This window comes from Aquila chrysaetos, chromosome 1, assembly GCF_900496995.4.
Source record: "Aquila chrysaetos chrysaetos chromosome 1, bAquChr1.4, whole genome shotgun sequence".
Taxonomy (NCBI): Eukaryota; Metazoa; Chordata; class Aves; order Accipitriformes; family Accipitridae; genus Aquila; species Aquila chrysaetos.
Window position 1 is genome coordinate 29,401,975 of NC_044004.1, and position 20,150 is coordinate 29,422,124.

The following is a 20,150-nucleotide window of genomic DNA, read 5'->3' on the forward strand; positions in this document are numbered from 1 at the left end:
TCTTCACTGTCATCAAGGGATTAACACAACTTGGTAAATGCCGTAAGACATACAATTTTAAGATACATTTTTCACGTTTATTAAAAATTGAAAATGTATACACACTACATCACTTCATCCACAAGAACGAGAATACTACATAGGATTATTATAAAACCCAGGTGTATACAGTTCTTGTTGATTAGTAAATTTGGATTCTCAGAAGTCCATTGGAACTGGCTCAACATCTGAGCTAGTATCATGAAACATATGTCTAAACAAAATGCAAAACTTTCCAAATAAAAATTATGGAACAGACATACATATTTTCATGTCCATGCCAGTCACAAACTATTAATATGCTCATAGGTACTTTGCGGTTTAGGCTCGGGTTTTTTTAGTCACCATTTCAGCACATTTCACACAGGACTGGAAGGAACCTCTAAGTCACCATGTTCAGTCCTAAAGTCCAGCCCTCCTAAAGGCAGGCACCTCCAGTGAGCCCTGGATGAAGTTTTACCATGAAAACAGTCCCCCATTCTGTCCCTTTCTAGTGTTTCACTAAGGAGGCTGTTCCAGGAGCTCACTGCAAGATGCAAGACTTTTTTTTTTTTTTTTTTTTTAATTTCCTACATCTATTCTAGTCAGTCTAAATCCCTTAGTTCTTAGCCTCATATTGAAATATTTCTCTACCATCTTTTCATAAAAGGCTCTTTACTCCCATACTATTCCCTTCATTGAATTTCAACCAGCTTAAATCAATGTTTACTGAATACTGTAGCCAGAACTGCATGTAATATTCCAAATGACATCTCAGCAGGAATGACTTTGTACAATGCCTTAATTGCACCTTATTCGTAATAGAGTATCTTCTCCAATACATCTTCAGCTCTCATTTGCATTTCTCTCCAGCTAAGCATGCTGTGACAATAAGAATTTCGGCTGTTTCCTGGGAGCTTATTATTAGCCTTGACATGCATGGTCTTACTGGTTTTTCTGTATCTATTAACATACCCCAAATACATGTGTTCCGCAGATGCATTTCCTCAGTTGTCATGTACAGACAACACTCCACAAATTTTCATCAGAAAATTCCAATGGGTTTTGGTGCTAAGGTCATTACCGAAAACAATGCAAGATCAGGCATCAATCCAGTCCTTGGGAAAATTTCCTTATTGTTAACATCTCTTGCTCCAACTTTTGATTTAGCTTTCTGGTTGTTGTTTTGGGGTTTTTTTGCGGGGGGGGGGGGGGGTGTCTGAACTAGATATTCACTAAATGGCATTGACTCAATTGCTCTGCTGAAGCCTTATGTAGCAGATCTAATCTAGTCACTTTATCTGGAGGGAAAAAAAATATAAACTGGTCATCTTAGCAAAGAAGGAATTTAGGTTTGTTCAGGCACAACTGATCATCAGCAAATCTATCTTGTATTTTGCCTCAGTTCGAAAAGATGAGGGGACAAATTTGTCTTCAAGCCCTGTACGCTACTGAGGTCAGACTATCAGCCAGAACACGAATGGCAGAGTCTACTCACTAGTGACCACAATCTTGGCAAAACCAATTTACTACTGCATAACCTCTGCGCAGTAAGAGGGCCCTTATCCTGGCTCCCTACCCAAGAGCATCATACATAATAACACTATCTAGTCTCACCTGCAAGTCATCCCATGCTGGCAAGAACAATCCATGGCTAGAACTATTACTTCCAGCTTACTCTTCCATACTAATTAGGCATATTTCCATTAAGAAAGTCAAAGCCCAAACAGTCTTATAAGTGACATGTCAGAGTTACAAATTCAAGACAGTAGTCCTCATCTCAACCTCCAGGTGCTACTGCAATAAAATTCTTACATTACACACCCTTAGAGCAAAATTTGCATAGCACAGAAATATGTTTAATCCAATAGTGAAACCCAAATTTACACATTTAGTTCTCTGCATAGAGCTACACAGTTCACATCCACAGCGATGCAGGACAAGAATTAAGCTGGCAGTGTAACTTGCTTTTTATTCCCTCCAATGCAAAACCAACATTAAAAAAAAAATAATCAAGAGGAGCAGTGAAATGAGTGGCAAAACAACATTTCCCCATGATCTCAGAAACCAAAAGCAATCCTACTGCTGCTTCTGCTGGATAAATAATGTAGTGGGAAAGGATTTTTTTTCACTTGTTTTTAAGCGTCCATGCTGAGCTACTTGGTGGTAAAATAGAAAGCATGTGCCCCCTTAGATCTTTTTTCACCATACAAGATCTCTTGTCAATAGCTTGCGGACTCAAGGCCAAAATGAACAGGCTTTGTGTTTGACATGGCAAGACCTTTAAAAGAAAGGTATTTAATGCACAGCTCTGACAAAAAAAAAAAATCCAAACCCAAAAATCCTACAAGTATTTTCCTCATAGGCAATGCATTTACATCTTAACATTATGTCCGATGATGATAAAATGCATCAATTTATGGAGGCTTAACTGATCTACACGAGAAGATAATAAACACAACCTGTTAATACACACCTGATAATAAAGAAAATAGCCTGTTAATAAAGAAAACAGCACTTTTGAGCAGCAATCCAAAAAGCTAAGTACAAAAGACAAGTTTATCACTTCCAAACAAAGGGGCAGATGCTTCAATTTAAAGCGTGGCCCTGCTTCCAGACATCTTGGGAAACCTCTACTGCTTAAGCCAAACATTGAGGAAAATCCTCTCATTATGGACCAAAGCTGTGCATTTGCCTTTTAACATTAAATTTTTTGCAACCCACATACATTTTCAAGGTGTGTTTACAGAATTTAATTAAGCATTCTGGAAATAAAGTTTATTCTGTTTATTAAAAAAAAAAAAAGATACACATACTCTTAAAATTTATGGCATTGTCTCTACTGCACTATCATGTTAAAATAAATTTATCACAGCAAGGTCCCATATTTCACATCAAGACAGTAGCAGAGTGCACAGTAAAAGTACAAAGTACAGTTATTTTGTCAAAAAATACTAATTACACAGAATAAAGTGTTAAACACAGATCCACAAATACTGATATTAATACATAAACGATGAAAACTGATAGACTGTTAAAACTTCTGTGTAAGAATTGTCCCAAAACATCTGCAAACATGTTCATAAGAATTTAATCACCCCTCATTGAAAAAAAAAGTTAAATTTCCTCCAACAGGATATTTTGTTATTGCTACCAAACCAGAGAAAGAGCTTTTTAATTAAAGCATCTCATCGAACAGCTGTGGCAATATCAAAGACTTTGCTTCTCCCTAAAGCAGAAAGGAAATGTGAGCTGTACTGTATAATACTATAAGTAATTTTTATAGTTTTATACTGCCATAGCCAAAACAAAAGCATGAAACCTTTCAAGACTTTCTCAAGTTCCTGTTGTATTTTTTCAAGGCACCAGACAATATAACTGATTTTCATAATCCCCAAACATACCATGCTACCTGTAATTCAAATCTGGTAGTGTACTGTCTACCACAATTTCCATTAACCAAAAAGAAAAACATCTCAAATATAAGACTTCAGTAAAATACTGTATTCTATTGAACCTAAGGTGCACCATGCTAAGCTTCATGGAGTGACAGCGCATGCTGATTTTTAACAAACAGCAACTTCACTGAGCTCTGCTAATGACTCAAGGTCAGATTCTGACATTGAATAAGAAAATTCTCATAAAACACTAATTTGAAATTTACTTGAGGCTGTCAGGACTACACACAAAACATTTCCAATTTAGTTTTGGGCAGACATATTTGATTTCTAAACTTTAAATGTTCTAAATTTGGTAGCCTTATCCATCTTATCTTTTGGCCAAGTTGTTTTTAAGTTCTTGTCATGAGGTCCCCTCAATTGGCTTGCTCTATATTTGCTGGGGAGGGGTGGTAGTGGCAGGGTGATGTCTGTTAAGGCTGCTCCTTCAAATTATCTTTATCAATGATTCCTTTAAAAGCAAACTATCAGTACAATCTGTATTATGATACAGCTAGATAATTTTCCCAAAGTTGCAGACAAATACTGTATACTTACAAAACAGACAAAATACCCCTAATACTGTTCAATATTCAGAGAAATGGGAACAAATTTTTTAGACAAAAAAATGGTAAAAACCCCATACAGTACTGATGAAGTTACCTAAATAGGATCTGAGGAAAGTAAAATGAACTGTAACACAAAGATATGAACTGCCTGAAGCAGGACTGTACCAATACTTTTATGTTTCATGAAAGCCAGTAAGAGCTAGAGCTAGAATCACAGGAAGGGAAAAGCATGCATTTTTACATCATCACTTACACTAAAAAGATTCTCTGGAGAGCAGAAGCTGCATAAAACCTTGTTTTTCAAGGCATCTATACGAATGAGAATTCTAGAGTTAAATAAAAGCTTTATAAAACTGAAGTGGACTCTGTTGTCCCAAGCTTTCTTTTACATCCCACTGAATTAAGTAAAAAAGACATCATCTGTGGAACAGGGTAATTCTGAACTGAAGCTAGAATTCAGGACCACTACTAGATGGATTTTAAATCCCAGACTGAGTCTTGGGAGTATGTCCAGAAAAATCACAACAGTTACATTAATCAAAGTCAAAAATGAGATATGGAAAAAAAAAAATCTTTTAAGAGAAGCTGAAGTACAGGAACACATAGTTCACGTTAAGAGATTATAAACACTCTTGAAAATAAAGAGGAGGAAGTCTTAGAGCACATAAACCCAAAGTAACAGAGAGGGAAATGAAAGGACAAAATTAAGAGGTAAATGGACAATGAAATAACTTCCAAAAGCATTCCCCCACCAGGAAGAGAGTTTTCAGACATCCAGATGAGAAAATTGGGACAGGCAAATTCATTTACAGAAAAAAGACATCAGAAAGGCATCTACAAGGGCAAAAAGAACATACAACTAGGCATACAGCACAGAACACAACCTTCCTGTTGGGGTTAACACAATCTTGTCTGAAACACAGGGGAACAAAGACTGTTGGGAAACAAGCAGGAACCCTGTGAATTTTTGCATTTACTCAAAACCAAAAAAGTTTTCTAATAAAGGCAAGGATTCAAATTTCATGCTTCTGACACTGGAAAATAATGAAACAAAAGTTTTGAACCTACTTTTATTAGGCTGAGGCAGAATTCAGAACTACAAGAGATGAGGTAAGAAGACAGAAATCTGGGACTAGAAGACATCATAGGTAAACCTGCATAAGGGAACTTAGTGGAATCAGGGAAGGAGAATAGGTTGAATGAATTTATTTACAAGTGCCAGCTAAATACTGCATGAGACAAAGAGACTCAGCAACACAGTAAAAGGCCAAACCAGAACAACAAATTAGTGATTATGGGATAAAATATTTTTGGGATAATAAGTGATCATGGGATAAAAAAGGCATTTTTATTGCAGGGAAGGAGAATTTCTCAGAAATTCTGAAGAGTTTAGCAGTGGAACTACTTTCCAAAATATTTCTGACTATTTCCACTTCATAAATTTTCTAACCCTACAGTGGGGAATGGTGTGAACAAAGGACTGTCACTCTCACCACAACTAGTGACAACTAAAGAACAAACATACAATAATAATTAATGCATGGATTTCTGAAAGCACACAAGCAGCACATAACAGCACTGGGACGGACAAGGAAGAAGTCATTTGGCCCATCCCTCATGTCTTACAGCAGTTATTATCCACAACTGGACAAATCCTGATACAAGTCTAAGCTGTTACTGATGAAAATTTGGTAGCTTCTCCAACCAGTTCTTTCTTTGCTCCACAAACTTTACTACTCAAAAGTAGTATTTAACATGAATCTTCCTTACTGATGCCTATATACACTGGTTCATAGTCTAAGCATCCTGCCATAAGGATATTAGTCTTCTCTTCTTTACAGCGACCCTTTAGATATACCCAGATACAGTAGAAAGATTAACTGGCTTGTCTTCTGTTTCACACTATTTAACATATATTTCACTAACATAGGGCATTATTAAATCATCTCACTTGCTAAGTACAAAATCCTCCTCCCCCACCCCCAGGAATTGTTGCACAGACAGGGATTACTAGACCTCCACTTAGACAAGAACAATTGCAAGCACAATTCTCAGTATTTTTCCTAATCAAACAGCATCCCATTATTTTGGAGACATAAATTCAAGCCCAGATTTCAACCACAATAGAGGACATACTCTTCCACATTCAACCTCATCTGCATGCTTAAACATTGAAGCCATTAATGCCTTGGAGACAAATCTCTGATCCTTTAATATAACCTTCCAATTTGATAGCAAGACATTAATAACTGTCCTCTGAGTGCAGTTCACTAACCATCTTTGTATCTATCATTTAGCATATTCATTTAGACTAAGCTTCTGTAGTTTGCTTGGCCTATGAAACTGTACCAAAAACCTTACAAAAAATTAAAATCCACAAAATTCCACACATCCATCAAATCAAGTATTTCTTTGTTAACATGGCTTACCTCTTTTGGACACTGATTTTTGCAGGAAATAAGAAGCTCCTTTTCTTTTAAATCAGCACTTGTTAGTTTTCTGTAAAAGAAAAGATGTATTATTTGTGATAAATTCTAAATTAAAAACAACAAAAGTCAATACAGTTAGGGATATATTTTAAGTATATCTCACTGTAAAAAAAAACAGGGTTCATTTGTCCACATCCTGTGGGACTAATATAAACTACACTATTTTACAGACAAAACCACATAAGTTTAGAGAATTTGAGGTACTTTAAAGAAAATGCACAAAGAAGAGCATACATGAATGGGATGAATGTTTTCAGAGCAATACACAAAGGATAATGCTTAAATCCAGAAGTCCCATTTTATATTTCGTAAAGCCTAGTTTACCCTCTATCCACACACACATACAAATGATCAAAAAGGAGTACAAATGATTACTAAGAAGTTTTCCAATTAAAAGAGCTCGAGTTTGAAGGTCATTAGCTGTAAAGACCTTTCACACTATCTACATTAATTCTAATTCTTGTTATAAAATTCTTCTTTACATACTGTAAAAGAAACACATATAGATCAAATATTAGGTAGATTACTATATATTTGCATAATTCAAAAATATTACTGTATTATAAAAACATTGTAAAAACCAGTTCTGCCTACGAGACTCCATGCATGTATAATAATTTTACCAGTAATACTAAATAAAACACTGGCAAATTTTAAATAGGAAAAAAAAAGCATTCTATTACAAATTATAACCTTCAAAAGAAATTTTATAACTTGCCGTAAGAGTAGCTCCCATTCCCAGACATTTCAAATGGTTTTCAGTTACTAGCATTCAAATGAAAAGTTGGGTTCAGTTCTGACACTTACAAGCATTCAATATACAGTATTGATAGTTTGCAGTGACACTTTATTTTAAGCATCTGGAGACATGATGGGCAATCCCCAGGATGACATGGCAAAACACATCGGTGAGGACAGCCAGATGGCCGGGGCTTGGTACACTCCTCTTCACACTGCGAACATTCTGGACCCGCCTAACAAGATAAAAACAAAGTACTAAAGAAAGTGCCAAACATTTGTTTGTTAGATGCCATTAACAAGCTTTTATATAGAAGAAAGAGTTGGTGTGGTTTTTTTAAGGAAATCCAGCTATTCAGTAAGATATCCCTCAAGCAAAAATAATTATTAAAATATGCTTTAAAAGCAAAGCAAAAATGCCAGTGTTTGTCAGTCAAAGAGACAGAGTTCTGTTTTGCTTCCTGGGCATAAAAGGACCTCTTAATATTGGTGCTTTGGAAAATTGCCATTAAACCTGTTGATCCTCCATGGAAAACTGTTAGAAAAAGAAGTAATTTTGTATTCAGAACTAACTTTTCCAACCCACCATGTCATTGTAATACTTTAGTCATGACATACTGCCCTGTAATACAGGTGTGGGGAGGTTTGTTTGCTTGATTTTAAGAAGCAAACTTTAAGTCTTCCCATTTCCATAGGTGTACAATAGTTCATATAATCTTCCAAAAAGTCTTAGCTTAGGTATATGCTGAGAGCTGCTAAGGTGTTGCTTCTGCTCCATATACTACACAAAGTCTACAAGAGCTGTGGTGTCATTCTCATTCCAGGTGACGTGATCAACATCAGTGCAACATGATGAACATCAGCACAGTAAATTAAGCTCCATTTCTATTCATATTCTCATCTTAACTCATCCAGAACCCCTGTCTGCCATCAGATACACACAGATAGAGTGACACGATTTATCAACTGAACCTACACAGCACAGTATTTAAGGTCCACCATCACATTCAAATGCTCAGTTTCACAGAAGTCAGTCAAAGTAAAGCCAATTTATCCAAGAATGAAGCTACAAAATGCTTCCCCAAAAGGACTAATTCCACACCAATGTTTCACTTTATGCTGTTCAAAATCAGGGCAAAAGAATTTAAGTTTTTAATACAGTTTTCCCCCTTTTCTTCCAGACCCCTTTTCTTCTGCTTCTACAGTTGAACAATTTTTGCTGAAATTTAAAAAGGAACCTTTGTACAATGATTGTTTACAAAACCAAACCCCCAAAAATTCGTGTCTAAGAATGTGATATAAAATTTAACAGTAAAAGCAAACACCTAGCCTTTCTGCAACATTTTCTAACACAACATGCAGAAAAAACCCTAAATTCCAGACAGAAATATCACTACTCGGACATATAAGCAAGAAATTTAATCAGCCCTTTTCTGACTACACCTGCAATTTAGTCTATCAAAACAACAGAACAAAAGCTCCAAAGGTCAAAACCAACTTGAGTTTATAAAAATTCAAAGAAAATTGAGAAATGAAATTTATCCATATTTCACATGTACATAGACTCTTGTTTTCTGAGAATGTATTGTCTCATTCAAAATGGAGCTAGGAAAAATCCTGACCCATTCATATTTTAATTGGTTTGACTGAAGGAGTAGGCAGACAGCCTCTTATAGTCACAACTAGAGATGCTTAAACAACTGTCACTCTCAGTATTTCCTGATGTCACTCTGTTGCTGCAGGTTACTGTTCCACAAGTTGCACTAACAGCTCATGTTCCACAATCATTAATAGAACAATATGGTAACTGCAATATATATAGTTATTAGATGACAACACCACTTCTAGGATTGGAACCCACAGGGAAATCATCCTATTGAAGTTAAAATATAACAGTAAGTTAAAATATATCATTTATATATTTTATATATAACGTACTGAACGCTTGCTCAGTTTTCTGAATTCCCAGAGAGACCACGTTGCAACTTTTTCTAGAGTAATGCTTAAAAACTGTTTTCCTCCAAATCATGACTCTCTCAAGCCACAAGCTATGTGCTTTTGACTGCTCAAAACTAGGACAATTTTCAGGTTTGTACTTACTTTTATTTTTGTTTCATATTATCTTCAGCAACTAACACCTACAGTTTCTTAATTGCATAAACAACAATTTCTAGTAGACACTGGTAAACATGAATATATCACCCCAGTGCTTTAAGAAGTCTTCACCAATTCTGCAACATTTCCAGTGGTGTCTCCTAAAGATTTGCTAGCCTCTTCAAGCCATTTACAGCTGTCCTCAGTAAACAGTTTCCCCAGTAGATTGCAAGTGCATTTGTATATAGGGATTATCACTAGTTCACTTGATCTTGACAGTTACAAAAAGTGACTTTAGAAGAGACTTTTCATCAAAACCTTAATTAACACTTTTGACAACAAAGTAATGTATGTTAACATAAAACAAAAAAGTATAGCATTTGCAAAATATATAATATTGTCTCAGTTTTATAGTCTAAAGAGGTATAGGTTAGCTAAATGTCACAACATCAATGGGAACAGAACACATGGAAGTGTCTCAGTGGAATCTGGTATAGATCCTGTGCCTTCCAGCTGCAAATTCTTTATTTTCCAGTTAAAACTGAAGACAACACAGGAAACACAAAAATAAAAGCAACAAGGAAATCAGCCTACCTTCTTTCCATCTGCATTACTGTTCAATTTAGTAACATGATGACATTCTTTCATACAGGTGTGATTCTGACAATCAAGAAGCCGCCCACAAAATCTTTTACATGAGTACGGATTTGCAGAGTGACACGGTAATGGACTAACCTAAAAGTTAAAAATAAATAAATATAAATATATATACACACAGATTGTGTATATATACACACATTGCACGAGTGCTGTGTGTGATACATATATACACACACAATGGAGGCACAGCATCATTACAGAGAAATTTTGGTTCTTGATTGTCTTTGTTAAAAGAAAGAAACCAGTGCAATGTCCACTTGACTTTTTTTTTTTAATTGACTTTAGGTTCCCATCCCAACATAACCACACGTTTGTTTTACACTGATTATACCAGGCAAAAAAGCCTGCTTTCTTAATTAAACAAGCTGTCTAACTTTTACAACGTAGTTTCCCTTTTTTTAAACAGACTATTACATTCTAAAATCTTTTAGTGCGATTTATTCCTTCTTTCTGAATTACACTTGCGCCTTCCATTAAAGGTTCCTAAACTGCTTTACAGTTATTGCAGAAGACAGTTACAGTTTGCTTTCACAGGGCTAATAGTGTTATAGTCATCATAAACCCAAAACATTTTACAATTCTACAAGCAGAATGCAACCTGCAAACCAGAAATTCTAAAAACCAAATACTGCCTATATCAAATATAACTCCCAGGAGTGGGAAGGGGAAGAAGAAATGGCTCTATGACAGGACTAGGATTTTAATGTCTTATGATATATTTGTACTTTCTAATTTGAGGTTAACACTCCAGTTAACAGAGCTTTGTAGTACTATTCAGAACATCTATTTAGAAGCCTTTAATCTTCATTGGTACAGAAATGGAGCGTAAACTCCTAACTTGGTTAACTAGGTTACTTTCCTAAAGTTGAATAGTACAAGTCCCTCCATATCACAAGTATTAGAGCAAACTTGCTCTTCTTATTTTCCAACCATTATATAATATTCACATGGAAAAAAATTAGTTTCTGTGATGCTGTCAAAAAAATTGTAGGGTTTTTTTTCTTAATATCATAATCATTTCGCAGAGAAAAACAGCAACTATTTGTGATGTTATTACACAACAGGCTAATGTGACATAACTCATTTTGACTAGGCTAAGGGTGTGATTTTGTGTTATGGCTTAAGTTGACTGAACAGCTTTGCACGATACTTCTTCCACCTTCCAACTCTACAATGTTAATGGCACATTTCTGCCACTTACTTTGAACAAGTCCTACCACACATCTGTCTTTAGAGCAAGACAATTCAACTAATCAAAATGGAAGAAAAGGAATTAATAGAAAAAAGTTCCTTGTCTTTTGCTAGGTTTGTGAGTTGATTAGCCATACACCAAGGTGAGGACTGGAACTGAAACGACGGAAGACAGGACAGTCCCCCACAGTGCAGAGCGAGGGACGTTCTCTCTTCAGCACTGTCCATGTTGACTTCCCTCAACCCTAAAGCAAAAATATACAAAGTAGGATTTGAATCCCCTTGCCTATAGAAATGTTTTCCGGACTTCACCCAAAAAAACTGTACTCCACATCAAGTCATTGCAAAATGCAATTAATTCACAAGACTTCTGAACTCCTCCTCATCCTGACCCACAGAGACACTGTGAACAGGAGGAATCTGCATAGCAGGCTGAACATCAAGCATGGAACACACAGGAGAAAAGCTTGAGGCTATCATGTCCAACTACTCTCCCATTCCTACGTCAGAGCTGAGGCTCATTACATTGGCTAAAGCACTAATACAACCATAGCAAGTAGTCTGAATGCCTGGTTCATACTATCCCCCACAAACATCCTACAACTCAGTCTCTGATGGCTTATGTTTCTGTTGACCAAATGAGCAGAAGTCAGCAATAGGCCTAATAAAAAGGGTCTGAAGCAGAGAACAGTATTACACCCAGCAAACACACACCAATTAGCAAAGCTTTATCGTTCCTAATATCCTGTCCCTTCTCATCCTCCTCCAGCTCCCTCCTCTTCCTTCCTCAGAGTCACAACTTCCTTTCAGTAGCAACATAAGTAGTCAAAGGATGCTGGAAGGCAAAAGAATCAATGAAAAGGTGTACTAAACATTAAGATCTGCTACTGACCACTTCTTTACCTTTCCTTGCTCCCCCATTTCCACTCAACTTTTTATGACTATTGGTTCTGCTGCTGCTCAGTTACAGCAGATCAGGGCAGTAATAGCAGACTAGGTCTATGGCTGCACAGCTCAATATGCTTCTTTTACCAAGAGTTAGCCTTCCATCAGATAAGGACACAGCCACTAGCTCCAGTTAAAGAGAATTAGCAGAAGCACATAGTCAGAAGTGGAGCACCCCTTCTGGTAGCATCCTTCAAGTACACCAGATGAGATGCAATGTTGAATGAAGCCAGGGACAGGGAAGCACACAAGCCAGTAGAGAACAGCAGCAGCTTTCAGACATCCCAGCCCTCTGGCAGCATCCAGCATAGCTTCAGCTCGCCCCACTCATTGACTTTCCTAAGTCTTGAGTCCAATAAAAGATAAGAGAGTCTTCTGGAACCTATTGACATTGTAGCCAAAACCAAAAGAATTTAGATTAATTTAAACCTACATTACATTTTCAAACTTTTTTTTTCCATTTCTTGACAAGTCAATCTGTTGTGGGTATTAGTAATAAATCCAAAGGACAAAGCAGAGAAAAGTTTTACTTTCTATAGTTGAAATGCATTTCTGAAATGGCTAAATGGAGGTTGCTACTCTTGCTACAAAGACGAATATCAAAGAAGCCACAAACTCCAGGAGGCTGAGGAGCTGAAGAATAAAGAACACAGATGAGAACCAGAAGTATTTTATGAAAGCTGGATGGAAAAAGAAAGAAAATAAGGAGGCACAATTTTCAGACCACAGGTCTTCCACAGCATAAGGAAAGGAAAGCAAGGAGAAAAGGACAAGACAACTTTCAGAAGCTTTCCAGCACATCTCCCAAATGCATAAAAGCAACTAACAGATACATCAATTGGGATATGAAAATAAAAGTCAAGTACAATAGGGCAGGGAAATTTTGGAAATATTCATAAAGGTATTTAGCCACAAAGATTAATCTCATGAAGTTTTACATAAAATTTTACCAAGAGGCAGAGTAATGGCTTTCCTCCTATAAATGAACCACAACTAAAAAAAAAAACCTTAAAATAATAAAACATAGCATTAAATTCCTACCAAAAAAACCCAAAGCAAAACAAAACAAAAAAAACCCCCACAAACCAAAAAGAAGAAAGCGAATTCTATCTGCCCAAGAAAGCAAGACTGATATTACAGGATATTCAAAATACTCATCAAGGAAACAAAACCAGAACATCTCCCCTCCCCTAGAATATTTAATGAAATGAAGCAACTACAAGATAATTGAATACAGCAGATAAATTAATACCATATCCAGTTAAGACTTCCTCATTTGTCTTCATTTACCTTGTATGGGCTTTAATTAATATCTTCCCATAAAAAACAGATTTTTAATATAAACATTAGCTCTCATAATTTGATTTTTAAAAGAGCACATGTATGCTACTGCTATGAAATGCCAATGCTTAAAGCAGTTCAAAGAAAAAGTAAAACATTAAGTTTTCAGTTTGGGGTGGCAGCAACTGTTGATGATAGGTGATTTTTCTGACCTACAACCTGAAAAAAATTGAAAGCTACTTTTAAGCACATACAAATTGAAGAATGAAGAGCTATCAATTTTTTTCTAAAAATATATAAAAACATCCAAAACTTACACAGTAAAATTATTTAAAAGAAGGCTGCACACTATAGCTAAAAGAAATCTTATTTTAGGTTAAACATCATGTAGAATCATACTTCCACTGAACACGGATTTTATACAATTATATCACCTGAAAAGCAGCTTCAGCTCTGTTGTTTCAAGTGATAAATTACTTGTTCTAAATACCCAAAGACATGTAAGAGCTCAAACTAAATCAATCCTTTAAAAATACTTTTCAAACTAAATGCCAAAGTCAAATAAATAAAAAAAACCAAACCCACAAAACCCCCCAGCAAAACAACCAACTCCAATACCTACACAAATTAAAATTACTGTCCAAGTAAAAATGTAAAGACAGTAGATTTGCTTATTATACAACTCCTAAACTGTTTGCTTTCATTCTCTCTTCTACTCATCATCTGCAGGCATCCCGGTAAAACACAAGATGACTTTATAACACATTTCGTTCTTAGTTTGTTTCTTTTATACCTCCTCCATTATAGGAGGTATAAGAACAGTCCAATGTAAGTAGTAACACAGTACAGAAATGAGCCCCTTTTCACAGCAAAACTTGGCTTCAGAAAATTACTACTCTCATCACTTGTGAAAAATTTGCATTTCCCAGTGAAAATCCCTTCAGGGGCTGGAAACTACTATAGGAGGGAAGTGTTCATAAATACATACAAGTGTTTTCTCTTGTTAACAAAAGTAAATTAGTTTGAGGCGAGATTAATTGTTAAAAGCCAATGTGGCTGTAAAACAGTGAGCAGACCTTGCATGTTTTGGTTTTTCCTTTTAGAGATCTCAGAACAACATAGAAATGTACAATGCACATAAAAATACACTGTAAACACCCCCTCACACACACATGAACAAATCATTCTGTTCTTTGATTGCTATCAAAATCTCAAATATTAGGACACTTCATTCCGGAAACTCCAGAAACTGCTAAACTTCAGCAGGAAGGAAGCACTGCACTCTGCTGGCTGAGAGAAGGAATGTTTAATCTAGAATATCATAAAGCATCAATAAATATAAATAATTAAAGTTAGGTATAGACTCCCTGGGATTTTTCCTTATTTTCTATAGTAATCCATAAAGAAAACATGACCCAAAGCCATTGACCAATTCTGCTAAGACTAGTATGCAACACAGAAGGGATTTTTTTTTTTTTTTTTTTTTTACTTATTCTGAAATAAGTATTTATAAATATGTAGTAATTGGAACTGTTTTCTCTAATAAGAGCAGCCATACTGTCCTCTGTTATGGGGAGGGACATAAACTTCAGAACCATGTTCATCTGAACAGTACCAAAACAATTGTCTAGAGCCAGTTATATATTGGGTCAATTGACCACAGCTTACATTTTGTTTATACATAAATTCATGAAAGTTAGGGTGAGATTTGATATGTCCTATCACAAAGCACGTAATTGACTTGATAAAACATTGGCCAATACATCTTCAAGTTTTACTGCAGAAAACAAAAACAAACTCCAGCTGTTTCAACAAATAGGCACAGTTGTTCTTTTCATCCATTTTCACAGCGTTTTTCTTTAGCAACTGACAAGCTGCAAAGTAGCCCTATGGAAGCTGTATTCACAGCTTGGTTGGATTAGTAGGTGTGCTGCACAAACAGACTGCAGATATATAAACATTGTTAACAACATTTGTAGATGTTGCCACCACATAATCAAGCCACCATTACAACATATACCAAAAGATTATTAAGGGGGGGGTGTCTTTAAATATTTAAAGTGTTTACTGTTTTCTAGAATTTTTTACTAGCTTACAATGAAACTAGGTTTGCTATACTATTGTTAGCTGCACTTTCATAGTGAATTTATGCCAGACTTACTAGTAGACAAAACTATACCAGCAATAGTTTTTTTTAAAGATTAGTTTAGCAATCATCTTTTAAAATAGAGAAAAATGAGTTGACCTTAAATTTTATGACTTCTAGAAATGACTGTGAATAATGATGATAGTTATTTAGCTTCAAGCATCAGTTAGATTTTCTTCTCATGTAATCCAAAATAGACAACGACTTCATCCAAAACTGGAGAAGGCTGCGCACCAAAAAGACAAGCTAATAAGTGTCACTAAAGTTTCCACTATATTGTCCAATTTCATCCGTGCATGCTCAGATCCAAGACACATGAGAATTTTCCTGTATGACACTATGTTCCTTATGCTTTTAAAATAAACACAGCAGTTTCTAGAAGAACTGAGGAAAGTCTGTGACAAGGAGATAATAACAACTATAGAATGGGGGGTGGGGGAACAAAACAGAAGAATATAATGAAAAAAGACCCCCCCCCAAAAAAAAATTAAATACTATTTAAACAACTGCAAGGATACACAAACAGCTTCATAAATCATGAGTTCACATTTCTGTCCAAAAATTCTAAAAAGTTAAGTAGTTATATATTCTTCAAAAAAGGAACTAAAATACCTTCTGATATGTAAGCCCTTGTGATACGGTACTTCATTGGCTTTAAAATATAAAAAAGCCGTATAATATTTCTCTTTAGTACTTTTATTTTGCAGACTGACAAAGTGAAATATACTTCATATTCCACTTAAAAAGGCAGTTTCCATGACTCACCTCATGCTGCCCAAGACACTCCCTGTTAAAGACAGAAAAATCAGAGATTTAGAAAACATTTATTTCTTAAGGGACTTAAAACAGTGACAGAACTTTTCACACAAAAACAATGCAACCTATTTTTAAAAAGTGCAAACTAAGAGAAAATCATCTATCTATGCAGATTAATGTCTCCTCTTTTTCAACAGTTGTTTGGATTGCTGTATTTTATGATGGCAATCCGCAACTCAGTGTTTCATGTCCAGATTAATTATAGCTGTATATGAAATTAATAATTTTTATTTTAGAAAATTACCTGAATTGCTTCCAGGTATCTTCTTTGGTTCTACTAATATATCACTTCATAGTTTTCAGTTATTTCAGAGAACTATCTAGTCCACTCTTATTTTTACAATTCTATCCCTTTTAGAATGGTCTACCATTCCTAGGAAAGAAAAGCTTCACTGAAGGTATTAAATGGTGACTCATTCAAACACTGATCTCCTGAAAATTAAATCAAGCTTTTGCTCAATTTATTTTGAAAAGTATCTTTTTTTTTTACCTCTGATTTCATATGTCATCTGCTTCCCAAGTATTATTTTGATTTCTCTACTGAAATCTTATCAGGGACAGTAATGAAAACATCATTAATATTCAAGCTAAAATACCTGTAAATCAGTTCCTAAAAATTTCTAGAAGAGTATTTAAAAAATAGTATCCCTGATAACTTCTCTAACACAAAGCAACTACCAATAGCTACAGGTGGTCTTTAGGACAGCACGATATTAACAAGAGCCATCAGTCTTTCACCTAGTATAAGCAGATGTAGCACAGAAGCCTGTTCTTCACTCTACACTGCTCAATTATCTTATATCCAAGATAATCTTCCTATAAGCAGTTAATCTGGCTTCTAGAACCTCTGCATTCCATTGTAGCATGCTTCTGTTCCACTGCAAGGGGAAACTGCTTAACCAGCCTGATTGCCTTCTGCCATGTAACTACTAAATCTGCAGATGAGAGGTTCCCCACAGCAACCCTGCATTCAAATTGAGATGTAACGGTGCCAGATGAACTACTACATGCATGAAAAACCAGCAGGATCCCTGGGCTTAAAGGGTAGTGGCTAGTTGTTTGTATCTTACTTGGACTCCAGGTACAGGTAGAATTCTTCAGCCTTGGACCTATCTTGTTAAATTCTTTTTTCCCCAGTAACTTGGAAGAGACAAAATGCACTAATTTTGCAGGCAATGCTAAAGGATAGTGCGGTCAGTACATTTAAGGGCAGGGATGCCATTCAGACGGATCTAGACAGGTTGGAAGAATAGGCCGAGAGGAAATTCAGGAAATGCAGGGACAAAGAAAGACCTGCATCTGGAACTGACTAAATCCCAGCAACACTGCAGGCTGGGGACTGACAGGCTGGGGATATAATAGTAGTCTTTCAGCATTAAGGGAAAGTTACCAAGAAGATGAAGCCAGGCTCCTTAGTGAGGTTCATAGCAGAGAGGCAAGAGACAACAATCATACTCTTAAACAAGGAAGGTTCTGACTGGATACACAGTGGAGGAAAAAGTAAAAAAAAAATCAGTATAAGAATAATTGAGCACTGAAAGAGGCTGTCCAGAAAGGCTGCAGATTCAATGTATTTGGGGGTTTTCAAGGTCCAGCTGGACAAATCTGGAGCAAATTGGTCTGAATTCAGTTTTGATCTGCTTTTAGCAGGAGGCTGGACTAGATGACCCCACCCCAGGGTACCTTCCAGCCTCAATGGTTCTGTGAAATTAATAGAGCAAATAATTTTCCAGAAACTCCCTTTTAACTATTTACAGAAACAGATACCAAATACATTCCATTCCAAATCTCTGACTGCTCATGTTCAAAAGACATCAAATTATTAAAAACATCATCAAAAAGTATTGCAAAACCTCAGTGGTGAAGGATGGAATCCCCACTAACATCCATCCACACAGAATAGGATTATTTAAACTATTCTCCATTATCATATTTGTTCAAATGCCACCATTCTAGCAATGATTCTAAAAGCCCTGCTAATGATCTAAGAAGGTGTCAGATATTTTGCTTTGTAGCAACACATTATAATTATGGTTTTGTTTACTATTATTATTTTGTTAATTCAGGAAACTTCTCTCATATCACTTTCATTTAAAAAAAAGGGGGGGGGGGAGAACATGACAGTTGCAAAGATCGATCAAGAATTAGGATATTCCAGAATTAATGTGATCTAATGCTAATAAAAGCTTAATTTGCCCCAAGTGCTATGAAATGTAACAATGCTTCCTCTAGTTAGAAAATTAAGTACAACTTTTGCAGTATGGTTTCCTTCTCACTTAGCAGACTTACCTCCTCCTCCTCGGATTCTTCAGACTAAAGGAGGTGATTTTGAGGTTGGAATTCAGAGGAACTAGATGTGCCCTACACAATGCATATTACACAGTGCTGAATACCTACATGAGACAGTTTCTACAGGCACCTACCCAAACACTGAAACCAGACTCTTCATAACTAGACATTTTTCACCTTTTGGCAGTCTGGCTTTGAACTTTGAGCCCAAGTATCAGAAGTATGAGTGTTGATAGTTTTGAACAGAAGTACAACCTATCACAGTACAATCCTCAAGAAATTAAGTTCTAAACATATCTACATAGGCAGTTAAATGAATGTTTTTGATCACCTTCCTCTGTCTACTTCTTACTTCATAAAATGAGGACATAATATTCCCTCATTAAAAACGGATGTTTAAAAAAACAAATAGGTACTAATGCCTGTGAAGTATGCAGGGTTTAAAACAGTAAGAGACTACCATACCAAACCAGACCAAAACCCCAAGTATTTCCTTTTTCAGATAAAAGTTGAATTCTGAGTCCTTACAGCACAATGTAAACAGAAGATCTATCAAATTGGAAAAGAATAGTGAAAAAAGTCATCACCATCATATCTTCCTTTATACCCAAAGCATCATCACAGAAATAATTGATCAGGCTCTACTCAAGGAGCAGAACCTTCTGGACAAGTCAAAAATAGAAAGGAGACAAGCAGATAGGATGAAGGGCATCCACCTGCCATTCATGAGCAGGTAATAACTGAACAACTGAGAAATAAAACAGCAATTCATTACACAGAAAATTACGATCCCATAAACCAAACAAGACAGAAACTATATGGAAAAAGTTGTATGTTACTGAATGGCTGACCCTGCAATTTTCATATTTTTCTTTTAAGGTAGCATTGTGCACAATATGTATTAGAAACAACCAATCTTTACTAACGCTATCAGTCCTTTCATACAGTGAGCACACACTACAAAAATGTCTATTAAACAACAACCAATGCTCCCAGTTTTACGAGAATGGTCTTCACATAGGTTCTTCGAATCTGAAGAGGAGAATATGGTTAATTTTATGTCCATCTCTACAACAGTAGAAAAAGAAAAAAATCTCTTTCCATACCAAAACTTTCTTCTATTTGTTTGCTTTTTGAATACTTACACTGGTATAGGAACCTCACAGGGAGGGCATGGTAATGCAGTTTGAATAAAAGCTGGCTCAGATGGCTGTTCCCAGGGACCTGCAGACTGATGCTGAGCAAGAGACAACACTAGTTGAATACAAAACACAATTGCAACTATCTGCTTGACCGTAAATAAACATATCTAAAGAGATCCCAGTGCTAACAAATCCACTTTCTAGTAACTAACTTTTTACTAATGGAAATCTCAATACCCCCTACACACAAAAAATTACAATTTCATCCTTAGCATGGTTAGGGATAGGAAAATGAAAGCCTGTGGCCCTACTGTTAAAAATCAAGCACAAAGCCA

At 35.9% G+C, this 20,150-nt stretch overlaps 1 protein-coding gene across 2 annotated transcripts in view; it reads right to left on the minus strand.

Annotated features, from left to right (window-relative positions):
- Positions 1-20,150, minus strand: part of NFXL1 (nuclear transcription factor, X-box binding like 1) — a 49,981-nt gene that overhangs the window by 13,941 nt on the left and 15,890 nt on the right. For both annotated transcript variants that reach the window (XM_030016450.2, XM_041123445.1), the window contains exons 14-18: positions 19,819-19,910; positions 16,334-16,355; positions 9,940-10,080; positions 7,321-7,487; positions 6,454-6,523 (exon numbers count right to left, since the gene is read on the minus strand). In XM_030016450.2, coding sequence (XP_029872310.1) covers positions 6,454-6,523; positions 7,321-7,487; positions 9,940-10,080; positions 16,334-16,355; positions 19,819-19,910 — 492 coding nt within the window. The remainder of the gene's footprint in view (positions 1-6,453; positions 6,524-7,320; positions 7,488-9,939; positions 10,081-16,333; positions 16,356-19,818; positions 19,911-20,150) is intronic.